The 16,831-nt window shown below is 42.2% G+C and overlaps 1 protein-coding gene across 1 annotated transcript; it reads left to right on the plus strand.

Moving 5' to 3' along the window:
• The first annotated feature begins 1,200 nt into the window (after window positions 1-1,200).
• Window positions 1,201-13,016, plus strand: slc35f1 (solute carrier family 35 member F1). The gene is made up of 8 exons (XM_037751745.1): window positions 1,201-1,611; window positions 3,820-3,995; window positions 5,431-5,558; window positions 8,816-8,975; window positions 9,126-9,282; window positions 10,979-11,031; window positions 11,148-11,302; window positions 11,681-13,016. Exons 1-8 carry the CDS (start codon window positions 1,517-1,519, stop codon window positions 11,912-11,914), a joined length of 1,158 nt encoding a protein of 385 aa, XP_037607673.1. The 5' UTR covers window positions 1,201-1,516; the 3' UTR covers window positions 11,915-13,016.
• Window positions 13,017-16,831: the final 3,815 nt, after the last annotated feature.

Consider the following 16,831-nt stretch of genomic DNA (forward strand, 5'->3'; position numbering starts at 1 on the left):
GTTTAAGTTCTATCTGATTGACAATGGGTGAATATTTGGGTTATATATAATAGCATTGAGGTAGTTGTACGAGTTGTATGTAAGATAAATATTAAGTTAATTGTTTTAGTTATGGAGAAGGGTAATATAAGTGTACACTTCTTCATGCTCCTTTTCAGACATATTTATTTACGTTTTTTTAAAGTATTTTTTACGTGAGAAATTGTGCATTAAGAGTTTGCTATATGTTTGTCTTTTTTTTGTCACATTAAATAAATAGATAAAAAAAGAAGATAAAATAGGGATATCAAAGTTAACACAATAATAACGGTTAAACGCAATTTCATATTTCAATTTAACGCATTAATGCAACTTGTGATTTTTAGGTTGTAGCGGTCTCAGTTTTAAAGCTAGAAGGAACCCATTGGTACCAACCAGCCATTTTCTAGGGGGTCCCTTGACCTCTGATGTCTAGATATGTGAATGAAAATGGGTTCTATGGGTACCCACGAGTCTCCCCTTTACAGACATGCACACTTTATGATAATCACATGCAGTTTGGGGGCAAGTCATAGTCAAGTCAGCAAACTGACACACTGACAGCTGTTGTTGCCTGTTGGGCTGCAGTTTGCCATGTTATGATTTGAGCATATGTTTTATGCTAAATGCAGTACCTGTGAGGGTTTCTGGACAATATCTGTCATTGTTTTGTGTTGTTAATTGATTTACAATAATAAATATATACACACATTTCCATAAAGCAGCATATTTGTCCACTCCCATGTTGATAAGAGTATTAAATACTTGACAAATCTCCCTTTAAGGTACATTTTGAACAGATAAAAAATGTGCAATTAATTACGATTAACTATTGTAATCGAATGACAGCCCTAAAATGAAATAAATAAACAAGTATAAGAAATGAACAAATAAGTATGTAGACAGAAAAGCTCTTTGAGTTTTGCCTGTGTCCTTATGTGGTGGACTCAGAGGAAATGGACTCAGATGGCATGGGGAGGAATTTATAGACTCCTATATAATTATGAGATTCAGACTGTTTCAAACCGAATCAACCACAACATGATTGTAGTTTTAAACCGGATGTGGTGACATCATCATCTGAAAGAGGTTATTTCTGACTGACACGTTGGTACACGTTCATCCATCCTGATGTACAGGGTTACGTCTTCGTCCCAGGAGGAGGAGGAATGAGGAGGAGGAGGAGGCTGTCTGGGTGAGAGGACGACACCTGCTGGTAGAAACCAGCTCCTCCTCCATGTTAAACACACGATCTGCTTCTGAATCCAGTCTAGTCTGTGATCGGAGAGGAGGGACGGGCAGACCTGCAGCAGACTGATCCACCACAGCCACAACCACACCGGTACGCACTGCTCTGCTGAGTGTTCACACCTGAACCGGACCACCGCACGGACACGGAGACCAGGAGGGTCCGCTGGGGTGAGCCTGCTCCTCCGCCTCCTCCTCCTCCTCCTCCTCCTCCTCACAATGCGCTGATCTGGTCTCAGTGTGTGTGAGGATGATGTCTGTGGTCTCCACAGTGGAGAGCCTCCCCAGAGGGACCGGCACCCCGGAGCCCAGCCTCATCCAGCGGATCAGGAGGCTCCTAACCAGGTAAGATGATGAGGATGATGATGATGATGATGATCCGATGCGAGCATCCTTCTTTTGCATTCACTCCACGCTCTTCGTCACTGCGGACACCTTTTTGTTTCAACCTGTAACATCAACCTGTCACATCCAGTCTGCTGCTGCAGGAGGAGGAAGAAGCGTGTTGTGCAACAGATGTGTCAACATTACAACCACATCTGCCTGCCCTTTGCATGGACATCCCATCATGTGTGTGTGTGTGTAGTGTGTCTTCAGACTGGTGGGGCATTCCTGCAGCCTCTGGTCCTGGAGCAGATCCCGGACACGGTGTGCTGGTTCGGTGCCTGCTGGCTGCCATGCTGGCTTTATCAGCCTCTAGATACTGAGGTGCTGCTGCTGCTGCTGCTGCTGCTGCTGCACAATGGCTGCTGTCCTGCTGCTGCCTCCTCACTCATCTCTATCCACATGCCTCACTCTCACTGTGCAATGCAAACTCCCTTTGTATTTCTCGTGGAAACACACACACACACACGCACACACGCACACGCACATGCACACACACACACACACACACACACACCTTGTCTCCTATCCTTTCCTGCCATCTGCTGCTCTTTCTTTTATTCCTGGTATCGCTGTCCTCTCTTGTGATGGTGGAGTCTGGCTGCAAGCTGAATTTGAGACCAACATGTCAAGCCCATGTCAGTGTGTGTGTGTGTGTGTGTGTGGGCATGGTGATGTTCTTGTTGCTGCTACAGACACATACGGATGTTATTGTAATAAATCCTTTTTCATTAGTAGGCAGATAGAATAAAGCAGGCTCACAGACACGCAAAGACGGCAACATATCAGGCAAAGTGAGCAGAATACAAACATAAACCAGTACACGCACGCAGCTGCAGCTCACTATCAGCCATGACTGTAGTCAAGTCCAGTTCAATCGAGTCCAAGTCAAGACCGAGACCGGGTCCAGTCGAGTCTGAGTCAAGACCAAGTCAAGACCGAGTCCTAAGTTGTTCAAGACCATAATAGTGTCTTTCCTATGCTGATATAGTGATTAATGAGTTCGGCCGGACAGAAAATAATCTATCTATAAACAATATTGATCTATCTTCTAACATCAAACTAATCAATGTATAGAATTTAGGTTTGAGGACCGTTACAGTCTAACGATACGTTCATTAGTAAACCTCGAATATGATCCGATATTTGTTACTGACGTCTCTACCCCGGAACCACCAGCCAATATGCCCACAAGCAGGGACATTTTCGTTTTCTTCCAATTTTTATGTTCAATATATTTATTGAGATTAGTATTTATTAGGGCTGTCAATCTTAAATGATTAATCACATGATTGTCCATAGTTAATTGCAAATGAATTGCACATTTTATATCTGTTCAAAATGTACCTTAAAGGGAGATTTGTCTAGTATTTAATACTCTTATCAACATGGGAGTGGGTAAATATGCTTGCTTTATGCAAATGTATGTATATATTTATTATTGGAAATCAATTAACAAAACAAAACAATGACAGGTATTGTCAGAAAACCTCACAGGTACTGCATTTAGCATAAAAAATATGCTAAGCTCATAACATATCAAACTGCAGCCCAGAGAAAGAGAGTTACAGGGGTTAAAAAATGTATTTCGTTCATTTATTACCTCAATGCAGAAAATGAGGAAGGGCGCCCACTGGCATTTTTTTCAAAATTATTATTGTTATTTTTTTTAGAGGGCAACTAGACCTATATGGCCTATGCCTTAAGCCGGCCCAGTCGACAAGAAATATCTGAGCAATGTTTCCGGCAAGGAGTTGAACTTATGCCACAAAGAAATCGGGCTATAAGGAAGGCAAATGGGGCTCCTACCAGCATAAGAAAGGTGTACCTAATAAAGTGACATCTAAACTTGTTTGTAAACTATGTCATCTTAGATATAGATCTATAATGTTGCTGTGTAACTGCTGGATGTGTAAATGAGATCGTCATATCAGCTTCCAGTAAAAGGTGGTGATATGTTAATGTGTTTCCGCTGCCCCCTAGTGGACAAGTTGCAGGTTGAAGTATGATTTCAATATTAAACACAAAACACCGGCCACATGACTGACAGAAATATATGTAACTAGCTGATGTAATACTGAGACTATCATACTGCCTTCTGATCATGATGTAAAGTCCTCCTTAATGAAACACTGATGTCCCTTGGTCCATGTCTCCCGTCCCCTGCAGGGACCTGTTGGTGACCCTGGCCCTGGGTCAGGTCCTGTCCTTGTTAATCTGTGCCATCAGTCTGATCAGCAAGTACCTGGCTGATGACTTCCACGCCAACACGCCGGTGTTCCAGAGCTTCCTCAACTACATCCTGCTGTTTCTGGTCTACACCACCACGCTGGCAGTCAGGCAAGGTACGGACACTAACTCAGAGGTGTGTGTGTGTGTGTGTGTGTGTGTGTGTGTGTGTATGACTGATGTTAATGCTGTAAGTATGATGAAACCAGCAGCGGGCAACACTATTACTAATACCAAGTAATACCAGGGCCAGAATCTCCAATATCCAAACAGATTATTATTAAAAGCAGAGTGATTTATGAGGTGAATGGATCATTAATAGGCCATTAGGGCTGTCAGTCGATTAAAATAGTTCATCACGATTAATTGCAAAATAATCACACCTTTTTTTGGGAAATCAATTAACAACACAAAACAATGATATATATTGTCCAGAAACCCAATTATTATTATTATTATTATTATTTAATATTTGTTTACGAGAATATAAAACTCTGTTTACCATGATTATCATAAAGTGTTCATGTCTGTAAAGGGGAGACTTGTGGGTACCCATAGAACCCATTTACATTCACATATCTGGAGGTCAGAGGTCAAGGGACCCCTTTGAAAATGGCCACGACAGTTTTTCCTCGATAAAATTTAGCACAAGTTTGAAGCGTTATTTATCCTCCTTCTTGACAAGCTAGTATGACCGCTCCGACTCCCCTCCGGCTGAATGCTAGTTGCTACAGCTAACTGCTAACTGAAGGCTTGTCTCGTGGAGCCGCCGCCCGCCCTCCTCCAGGTGAAGCGGTCTCCGAATTGGTGGTGGCGAGGACGAGTCGTTTGCTTGTTTCTACCACTTTGGATTTAATCCAATAAACAAACACACACAGACCATGGTTGTATCATGGATGTATAAAGAGAACTGGATACAGCGTTGGAGGCGGGGCCCCGTTCATTCCTATGAGAGTTGCTCAGTGGAGCACGAAGACAAAATGGCTCGACTTCCCAGTGGAAAAGTACCCGGATCTTCCGGCGATCTTCCGCATCCATTGGGCCTATAGAGCAGGCGCAGTAGCCTCCGCTCGGTCACATGGCTCGGTCACGGGGTCACAGCCGCTACAGTATGTGTTGTCGCGGCTTGCTAACTCTGCCTCCCAGCCCTCGCTCCAGCCTCGGTCTGGCTCTCATTCACATGAACGGAGGAAGGGAAATAACTCTGGATTTGGCTATTAGTGCGTTTTCCTGATGATGTTAATTCATTTTTTTATGTTTTAAGCTAAAATTCTGGCACATTGCACCTTTAAAAGCACCTGCCACATGAAGGCTGGGGAACTGATGGGGGGGCTTGGCGGTGCTGGTTCATTATGGTCTTCCTCAGGCAGTATGATTGCAGATGATTCTAGCAACAAACTAGGAAGCACTGAAGGCCTTTACATGCTGTGAAGGCAGAATCAGCTGTATATACAGTGTGTGTCCACTCTGTTCTGTTGATGTATATTTACCACACTGATTTGCTTTAGTATTTTCATCACGTCCCGTCTCTCGCTGTCTCTCTCTGACTAGGGGATGGGAACCTGCTGGCCATTCTGAAGCAGCGCTGGTGGAAATACATGATTCTGGGTTTGATAGACATCGAGGCCAACTATCTGGTGCTTAAAGCTTACCAGTACACTACGCTCTCCAGTGTACAGGTGGGTTTGTGTGTGTGTGTGTGTGTGTGTAAAGCTTTATTTCTAAACATAACATGAAAGGAAGTAACTTTGTGATACTGCAGTTCACACACATCAACATGTCCTCATGGTCCTGGTCGTATCTTGTCTTCTGTGGTCCTGGAGGAGCTTTTGTCAAGTCAGACAAAATGACCATTCATGAAAGTTAATTGCAACATTTTTGGTCGCCTAAAAATGTCTTATTCAGCATTCGATTGCACTTAGCTCCACCCTCTCGTGTCATTTCTGATTCCAAAAAACCAAGATGGCGACGGCCAAAATGCCAAACTCAAGGCTTCAAAACCGTAGTGCACAAACCAATGGCTGATGTCTTGGTGACTACGTCCACTTCTTATTTACAGTCTATGAGTCTGACCCATACAAAGGAGTAAAAGTGAGGATACCTCAGCCAATGGCAGTGTCAGCTGGTCCATCACCTTGGTCCAGACTGAAATATCACAACAAATATTGTATGGATTGCCAGGAAATTTGGTAGACATTCATTTTACCCTTAGGATGAATCATAATAATAGTGATCTTCCTCCAATACGTTGCTGGTAATACTGGTAATACTACTGGTTTATGACCAAGTACCTGCAGAACTAATGACATTCCCATCAGCCTCAGCTGGACTTTGTGTTTACTGCTAATTAGCTAACATTAGCATGCTAACATGCTACACTAATAAGGTAAACACGGTAAACATTATACCTGCTAAGCATCAGCATGCTAGCATTGTCATTGTGAGCATGTTAGCATGCTGAGGTTAGCATTTAGCTCAGAGCATCCCTGTGCCTAAGAACTAGCATGGCCGCAAACTCCTGCAGACTTATCAAAGAGTATAGAAGCAAAGAGACGAAACTCTGGCAACCGCTGCCGCCATTTTGGACTGAAAATGCTTATTATATTCATAATATTTTATTGTTCAACACGGGCCATTTCGGTAGAATATCACAATAGAATAGAAATGATGTTTTATGTTTGTACGGCACTTTGTAGGCAGACGTTTTACTGGCGTCCGGTAGACTCTTTCAGTCCAAAATGGCGGAAGCGTAACTCTGCTGCTGGGCGCTGACGTTGCAATGGAACGACCAATTGACTTTCACATCTTGGCGATACACGTTCTTTGGACTCCAATCAAACCAACAGTGACGCGGGTCAAACCTGCATCGGCAGTTCATCTGAATGGATCAGAGCTCTTTGAGTACACCCACATCACACACACACACACACACACACACACACACGCACACATCAACTGTATGAAAGAGGTGTTAGTGTTTTTAATCTTCACTCGTGAGTCCCTTTACCTAATGGAGCACTATACTAAAAGACTGAAATAGCCCTTTATCTGGCTCACATTAGCCTACATAGTGCCTATTAACACACATTAGATGTATTGCTGTTCCCAGAATGTAATTCATTTCCTGTATGTAATGCAATAAATGATGTTATAAGGCTGAATGTTAGGCAGTGCAGTGAGGCACTTATCTAACCTGTTCAACGAAAGGAATCGGCTTACATTCCTGGATCGAAATGGCAAGGGATCAATAGCGCTGAAAATAGCCAGGACCGTCCCTGCAGGACTGACAGGCCGGGCACAGAGCCCCCTGGAGTGGCTTTTAACAGGACGGTCAGCAACAAAGGAAGATGATACTGTTGCACACAGTTAGTGTATCTACAGACACACTAACAGTTTCCTGTGTGTACTGTATTACTGTACCTATCACGTTATCACAAAATACTGGAGTCACTATGCACACAGTGGCTCAATCACTCAGTTTGAGTCATTTTAAAGAGCCTACGGACATTCACATTTATTAAACGTGACTTTCATCATCCCTTACTGTGTGCAGCACTCTCTTTGCAGCCCATATGAAGCTTAAAGCCTGCGTCGTGTAGCAGACTTGTTCCCTCCTGAGGAAAGCCCTCAGCTGTCTTTTTAATACCTGCTTAACAGGAGTCAACACCATCCATAGTTCAGCCAGATGGCTTATTTAGTCGCAGTCAGTAGGCGATTTTAGGAGGGAGATGCTGTCTCCCTTGTCAGCAAAATGACCAAGATGGATGCCCCTTGTTAACCTGCCACCCACCCTCTCTCCACCCACTGGTAGGACTGAGGTTTGTGCAAGTTGCACACTAGACTGTGCTTGTGATTCCACCAGAGGTGGAATTGAATTGTATTGATTAATCCGTGGCGCAGTCCGTGTTGCTCAAAGTAGCGACCTTTTCTCTATGTCCCACCCTGAACCATCCCCCCCTTTAAAGGTCAAATTGCAGACTTGCAGCAGATACTATATTCATGTTACACTTTTCTTACTGACTAGATATTTGGGCCCAAACACAAAGACGCCACCTGAAACCACACCCTTAATAAATAAATCAAACAGACAAACCTCTATGATCAGGATCATAGACCGTAGGCCTGTATAAGAAGTGGACGTAGTCACCAAGACGTCACCCATTGGTTTGTGGACTACGGTTTTTAAAGCCTTGAGTTCTGCATTTTGGCCGTCGCCATCTTGGTTTTTTGCAACCAGAAGTGACCCGAGAGGGTGGAGCTAAGTACAACCGAACGCTGAATAAGACATTTTTAGACGACCAAAAATGTCATAATTAACTTTCACTTTTCACGAACTTTCAAGATGAAAACACGGACAACACCCAGATTGGACAACGCCGCGGTATCGACCTGTCAATCACAAGGTAGCCCCGCCCTAAAGTGTCCCCTGCTTTATGGTCTATGTGACTCTAAATGGGACCATAATTTACTAAATGAACATCGTGCTGTATTGAAGAAGACTTGAAACTAGCGATTGAGACCATAAACTCATGTTTACAATGTTTACTGAGGTAATAAATCAAGTGAGAAGTAGGCTAATTTTCTCATAGACTTCTATACAATCAGACTTCTTTTTGCAACCAGAGGAGTCGCCCCCTGCTGGCTGTTTGAAAGAATGCAAGTTTAAGGCACTTCAGCATTGGCTTCACTTTTCAGACCCGGAGGTTGCCCCTTGATCAGGATCCAGGTGTGCTTTGAGTGTCTTTGTATCTGTAAAGTCCTCCAGTATGGGTGAGAGGTTTACCGGGCCAGAAGGAAGGCCTGGCTCTAACGCTGTGGAGTCCATTGTTGCACCGTGATTTCCCAGCCGACTACTGAAACTATTAACTGAACCACAAATAAAAGAACTCATCATGTCTGTCTGTGTTTGTCTCTCTGTTTCTGTCCGTCCTCTCAGCTGTTGGACTGTTTTGCCATCCCGGTGGTCCTGCTGCTGTCCTGGTTCTTTCTTTTGGTGAGGTACAAGGCCGTCCACTTTGTCGGGGCGGGACTGTGTCTGCTGGGTGTCGGCTGCATGGTGGGAGCTGACGTCCTGCTCGGCCGGCAGCAAGGCCTCGGTGAGTACCCCAAAGCATTCCTGACCATGTGGGGCACACATCTGTTCAAGCTCAGGGGGCAGGTGGATGTTGCCAGTTTGTTGGACGTTCAGTCAACCTCTTCTGCTCCCGTTTCCCTCCTTCCACCCGTCCTTCTCCCTCCTCTATCAGGAGAGCAGAAGCTGTTTGGGGACCTTTTGGTTCTGGGAGGAGCGACGCTGTACGGGATCTCCAACGTCTGTGAGGAGTTCATCGTGAAGAACCTGAGCCGCGTGGAGTTCCTTGGCATGATGGGACTCTTCGGATCCTTCTTCAGCGGCATCCAGCTGTGAGTTTGTGTGGTGGGGAGAGATAGACCATATGACAGCTGTGCAGTGGTGGAACGTAACTTACTAACAGTACTCAAGTGCTGTAGTTAAAGGGATAGTTTGGATTTTTTGAAGTGGGGATGTATGAGGTACTTAGAGGTAATGATCCATAGTCAGTGTATTACCTACAGTAGATGACGGTCAGCATGCGTCCAGTTTGGAGAAGCAGACAGGAGTACCAGCACGGGTGCAAAGCAATGTACCGCTGTGGGCGGGGGCGGCAGCAAAACGGATTTTAGATACCTAAAAAAATCAATATCAGTTTAAGTGTACGCTATAGTTTGAATATTATTCCCGCTTTATCTTACCGCGAGACAGCTGTTTCCGACGGGAAACTGAAGCTGTTGTATCCATCTATGCTCTGGCCAAAGCCACCAGACTCCATTGAAAAAAAACAGTAAGTTTACCTCGCAAAATACCGGGGTTGCTGGTCTACCACTGCCTCGATCGGTTAGTTTGTTTGTGTTATTGTGTGACTTCGGTGAATCCGGACTAACCAAAGAACAGCTTCAGTTCCCTGTCAGAAACATAGACAGTATAGCTGTCTCACGGCAAGATAAAGTGGCGATAGTGTTATAAATTTAGTGTACACTTTAACTGATATCGATATTGATTTCTATAGGTGACCCAGTGTTAATTTTGGCAGCTATTTTAGATTTAGTCTTAGTCTTAAAACAAAAATGCTTATTAGTTTTAGTCACATTTTAGTAATTTTTATCCCCCATAGTTTTAGTCGACGACAACTCAAAATGTTTTAGTCCAGTTTTAGTAACCGAAAAGTCCTTTGATTTTAGTCAAAATGTTTTCTCTTAGCTATTTTTTATTTTTATTTAATCTTAGTCCTGTTTAGTCATCAGATTATAAAACTATCAAACTTATCAAACTTATTTCACATAAAATTTGATCTTCTTATTATCTGATGAAAAACACAGGTTGAATGATTAAGAATGCAGCTTTGCAGTTAGTTTGAGTCCTCCTGACTGACGGCGAAAGATTTAGTTTTTTATGTTTTTAAACTACATTTCAGTCTCGTCTTTTTCCGTCAACGATATAGCGTGTTTGATATCGACACCGTTAGTGTTTAATGACGTCTCGTCATCGTCCCATCTTAGTCGTGGAAAAAAAGTGTCGCTGACAAACATATTTCGTCACAGTTTTCATTAACAAAATTAACACTGAGGTGGGCCTTTCTTTTAGATGTCTAAAATCTGTTTTCCTGCTGCCCCCGTCCACAGCAGTACATTGCTTTGCTCCCATCTGGTACTCCTGTCCGTTTCTCCAAACTGGGGGCATGCCGACCGTCATCTACTGTAGATAAGTACCTCATACAACCCCACTTCAAAAAAATCGGAACTATCCCTTTAAGTACAATGTTGAGGTACTTGTACTTTGCTTATATGTTTTGGGAGAACCCTTGATTCTGCTAAAGCATCCCATCCTCACCTTAACATGGGAGGCGTGCAGATGATGTTGTCAAATATGGGTTGACTTAGCATGTGCATTGATCCGATGTCTGCAGATTTCTTTAGTTGAGGTTTGATATAAGTGTCATGCAAACCGATCCGTCCAGCTCAGTGGGACATCCTCTCCCAGTAGATACCGTGCAGTTCCTCCTGTGAGTGTGCAGGGAATGTTAACCCCTGTGTTTGTGCTCAGGGCCATCATGGAACACAAGGAGCTGCTGAGGGTCCCCTGGGACTGGCAGATAGGTGAGAACATGGATTCATACACACCAGTAATATTAACACAACATGTAATTAACAGGTAATCCAAAAAGCAGTGTAAATGTAATGTCAAACCATTTGCTCCCGCGGTGTGTTTGCAGGTCTGTTGTACGTTGGTTTCAGTGCCTTCATGTTCGGCCTGTACAGCTTCATGCCGGTGGTGCTGAAGAGAACGAGCGCCACCGCGGTCAATCTCTCTCTGCTCACAGCCGACCTGTACAGCTTCTTCTGTGGCCTCTTCCTCTTCCACTACAAGGTGAGAGCAAACTGCACAGGAAGCACTCATTTGGTGACGTGCAGGTCAAAACGATGTCCGGACATCTTGCATAACACACTTAGTTGCATGGTGGGTAATGTAGGCGCCAGGTTTTGACGAGGAAGAAGAGGAACAAAAGAGATAATATTTATGTTTCTGTTGCATCAATTTTGATCTTTTTTAAGGAGTGCATTGATAAATCAGCCTCACTAGTGACAGACAACTAACTGACATCTCTTCCCTGTTATCTAGAGAGTCTCTGGACAGGACACAAAGACTGACGGTTCCTATAATAATAAACTGAAAGATATAAAAGACAGGATTTAAACTAGCATAAAGCAGCTTCTATGTTTAAGTGCATCTGTCTCTGTGTTGCAGTTCTCGGGCCTCTATCTGTTGTCTTTCTTCATCATTATCTTGGGCCTGGTCCTTTACTTCACCTCGTCTACCTACGTGGCCCAGGACCCGCGAGTCTACAAGCAGTTCAGGAACACAGGCGGCCAGTCGGCCAGCGACCAGCCTCCACTCGGTACCGGAGTCATGGAGCCCTCCGTCACCTACACCAGCCTGGGCCCCGAGGCGGGGGACGAGCTTCCTGTACGCGTCGCCTAAGATCTAAAGGAGGGAGTTTAACGTGTCAGGCAGGTGGATCAGTGAGTCAGCCGCCGCCCCCGCCTCCAGGTTCTGCCCACCCCCCTTGTATACAAAGAAATAGTGCTGGCTGTAACCCGGTCTGCTGAGCAGGGCAGCTGGGGGATCGCCCAGGTAGGTCCAGGTTTTCATTTTTATGGCCTGTACTGGGGGACGGAGACTCCACCTGCACAGTGACCAAATTCATGTACTGTATCTGGAAAATGAATGAGCAGAATGTCATTAAAACAAATAGCAGAGTGAGTGAAACTGTTGAGTTCACTGTGATCAGAGACTGTGAGTAGACAGTAGTGACTCATTGTTCATGTAAATAGATGGTATTGTAATTCGACTGTATTTAATCTGCTTTCTTTTTATATCCGTCAAGAAGGTCTGTGCTTAACACCTGTGTATATGTTAAAGTTGTATTCATTTCATTTCTTATTATCTGATTGGAATCTACAGTGTTTCTAAATCCACCTGCTCAAATATCAATGAGCTTAGTAGGTGATACACAGACTGGAAGCAGTGGGACAAGTTCATCGAGTTCATTTACCGACTTTGTGTCACACAAAGCTACGCTGGTATGTAAATACTACATCAGCTACTGGAGGTTTGTCCTTTGTATTTTTTCACATGATGGATATTTTATAGGCTGGTACAAATATAGTTTTCCAGTATTCTGTATTTACCCTCCAGAATGTCATTCTGACAGCGTGAAGAAGACTTTCAAACAAGCATTTAGACCTTCGTCTTGAGAAATAGAATTTACGGAAAATAAATGAATGAACTGATAAAAAAATCTAAATAATGAAAAAATTAGAGACTTTACTTTTGGGAGTCTGGTCAGGTGGTGGGGTGAGGTCTTAATAATAATAAGGTAATTATTATTTTGTACCCATGCCTGACAATAGAAGATTTGGCTATAATGAAATGCAGTCAGTGATCAGGAAGTTTATTATGTTGCTGTGTGTTTTAAAGGTCCAGTGTGTAGCATTCAGGGGGATCTATTGGCAGAAATGGAATAAAATACTAGGGCTGTTTAAGTTAACGTGGTAATAACGCGTTAATGCAAATTTGTTTTAACGCCACTAATTTCTTTAACGCATTAAAGCAACTTGTGATTTTTAGGTTGTAGCGGGCTCAGTTTTAAAGCTAGAGAGAAGATACTGGCGAAGGAGGCAAAATAATGCTCCAAACTTACGCTACATTTTGGCAAAGAAAAACTGGCATGGCCATTTTCAAAGGGGTCCCTTGACCTCTGACCTCCAGATATGTGAATGAAAATGGGTTCTATGGGTACCCACGAGTCTCCCCTTTACAGACATGCCCACTTTATGATAATCACATGCAGTTTGGGGCAAGTCATAGTCAAGTCAGCACACTGACACACTGACAGCTGTTGTTGCCTGTTGGGCTGCAGTTTGCCATGTTATGATTTGAGCATATTTTGTATGCTAAATGCAGTACCTGTGAGGGTTTCTGGACAATATTTGTCATTGTTTTGTGTTGTTAATTGATTTCCTATAATCAATATATACATACATTTGCACAAAGCAGCATATTTGTCCACTCCCATGTTGATAAGAGAATTAACTACCTGACAAATCTTCCTTTAAGGTGCATTTGAACAGACTAAAAATGTGCGATTAATCGCAATTAACTATGGAAAATCATATAATTATTTGCGATTAAATATTTTCACCAATTGACAGCCCTGTATAATATCAATGCGTATGTTTTCTTTAGTATATAATCACCTGAAAATAAGTATTGTTGTATTTTTGTTACCTTAGAATGAGCCGTTCATAGCTACATATGGAGCGGGTCCTCTTCACGTAGTCCGCCATATTGCTCCGCCATGTTTGCCCAGAATGGACAAACTAAACACTGCCTCTAGATAGGGCCATTTTGCGATTTCACGTTTCCGCGTCGGCCACCGAGTTTTCCCACATGTTTGGCATACGGGAGAAGTTTCAGTTAGTTCCGATCTGCAACCTCACCACTAGATGCCGCCAGATCCTACACACTGCACCCTTAAACCCTAATCGTTACCAAAACAGCTATTCGCCAGCTGAAAAAGAAGAAGATAGAGTGGATGTATTCATTTTCTTACCGTTGTGCCATTTCACTGTGTCTGGAAACACTGCTGTGATCAGAACCATGTCCCCATGTTTGGCGTGTTTTCAGATGTATTAACATTAGTGTGGACGTGGCTCTACCACCCAAATCCACCTGAGTGGTTCATACTGCTCAGTGTGCACACCATGAGAAACACAAGACTGTTGTTTAGTGAGAGGAATAGTGTCCTCCAGGCCGAAGAGCATTATTTGATTTCATATTATTTGTCTGCGCTTCCTATTTTAGTCCTAGTTCTGTTGAAACGTAATGTTGGAAGCAATATATTTTCCTGTTGATTTACAGGGGAGGCATCACAGGGTTACTGGACGGACTGAAGATGAAGCTGTACAGTTGGTTTGGTCTGCTTCTTTGTTCACTTTATGACTGTATATAATCTCCTGTCTGGATTATTTACAAAGGACTTTCATTATTCTTCTCTTTTAATCGCCTTTTGTATCCTGTTTGATGTAGTGCATTGGAGTTGCTGTCAACAATGTGCTTACAATGATGGTGTTACTTACTGTATAGTAAAATAAAGCATCTTTGTCAGAACAGCCAGCCCGCCGGTTCTGTGAGCACTAGTGTCCAATTTGAAAATGTACTTTGGTTCAGTTTGTGTGTTAGAATTGAACACTTGAATTTCTCCACAGGAAGAGTAATGTAAATAGCAGTAAATTGAGTTTAACATTTTTAGACAACAAAGCAGGACGATGGTTTTATTTTCCAAGATTTTCAGTCAGTTGCTTCAAAGACATCTCATCCATATTATCTGGCAGCAGCGTATGATGCTCGTCAAACCATCTTATAGTTTTCTATGCGAGGCTACGGAATACACCACTGTCCTATCTCCCAGTGTAAAAGCAGCTATTTTATCACATTCACTCCTCGAATTGACTGCTGTAGCCCTGACCTCAGTATCCACCACAGCTTCTATGTAGGACAGAACCTGCCAAAATAAATTAATAAATAAATAAATGAATTAAATATATCAATAAATGTAGCAAAAATAATATAAAAAAATAACTGTAGCCATTAATTATCGATAAAATGTGACGTAAATTGATATTTATTTTGTATTTATTTATCTTTGTATCAATTCCCTTATTTATTTATTCTTCTGTTTAATTTTCCTTTTTATTTATTCATGTATTTATTTGTATTAACTTTTAAATGTATTTATTTATTTTTGCATTTATTTATTTATGCATTATTTATTTTATTAATTTACTTATTTTGCATTTATTTTATTTGTTTATTTTATATTTATTTTTAAATGTGTGTATTCATATATTTATGGACAAGTTCTTATTTATGTTTATGTATTCATTTATTTATTTATGCATGATTTTCCCTTTTGCATTTCAGCCCTTATTTATTTCCCCAAACTTATTTATTTCTGTATTCTTTTCTTTACACATTTCTTTTTACATTTCTTTATGCATTTCTGGCTCCTTATGCAAATGAGCTGTCACTCAACGTGTCATGTTAATTCTTGACCTATGGTAATAGCATATACTGTAACAAAATAATCTAAGATCAAAGATTCACTTACTAAATTTCAGAGCTTTCAACTGCATCACATGGTCCTCATTCAGCAAATGAAGCTAGTGCTATCATGTGATCTAAGTGTGGAGAAATCCCCTGGAAGAAGTTATAACAAACAGCGGAAGACATCCTAAAGTTTTATGGACTACAACAGGTAAACCCGAGTTACATATTGTCTCCAGCTACTGTCACCCCTTGTGGTTGCATCACTCATCAGCCAGCTAGCTAAATTCTTTACTTACATGTCATTGGGCCCTTAAGTGGCAGTAGTCAGTATATTTTTGGCATCATTGGGCAAAAATTCCATAATAACCTTTCAGCATATTGTAATTCAAGTGTTCTGAGAGATAACTAAACTTCTGCTCCTCCTCATGGCTCTGTTTTCAGACTTTAAAAAATCTAGCCCTTAACAGGAGACTTTGACCAATCATAGGTCATTTCATTGAGAGAGCGTTCCTATTGGCTGTGCTCCGGTCATGTGGCCGGAACTTGGCGTTCCTTCAACAGATTTCACAATGGCGACGTCGTCACAAACTTTCTCATTTAACAGCTAAACCGTACACTACAAGATGATTCTGAAAACATTTGAGGAGAGAAATCGGCTCATCAGATCAGCTCTTACTGCTTGTTTTCCTCCGGTATAGTGGAGCGGATAACATCCATTTTTTCAATCAAATTGTGCAAATAGTGATACAAGCACCACATTTGGCATGATGATACCCGAGGGGTCACTAAGCAAATATAAATGATTGGCCAATTGAAAATCCAAGATAGCGGCCATTTTTCAAGATGGCCGCAAAATTGACCTGCTGATAATGATTTCTCTCTTGGAAAAATTAATCTACTTGATCGATTTGAGTGATCTTGGTGTCAAATTGTATGTTTTCTGGCATGCTGGATCTAATTTTGATGTTTTAACAGTTTTTAACTGCAATATGGCGGCCATTTTTCAAGATGGCTGTCAAATTTACTCGCAGAGAATGATTTTCTTAAGAAAATGCATGTACTTGGTCAATTTGATTGTGCGATGTAGAGTTGTATGTTTTCTGGTATGCTTGATCTAATTTTTACAGCCTTAACATCCTCCAATAAGTTTTTTCTTACTCTCTGGCAGTCCGCTGAGTCTTTTTTTTTGTGGTTTATGCAGCTTGAGAGTCCACAGTTCCAGTTCTAGCACATGGTGTTGGATATGGAGCTTGTCATATTCCTGCTTATCCGCTCTTTCAGGGAAGG

This window comes from Sebastes umbrosus, chromosome 18 (genome assembly GCF_015220745.1).
Source record: "Sebastes umbrosus isolate fSebUmb1 chromosome 18, fSebUmb1.pri, whole genome shotgun sequence".
Taxonomy (NCBI): Eukaryota; Metazoa; Chordata; class Actinopteri; order Perciformes; family Sebastidae; genus Sebastes; species Sebastes umbrosus.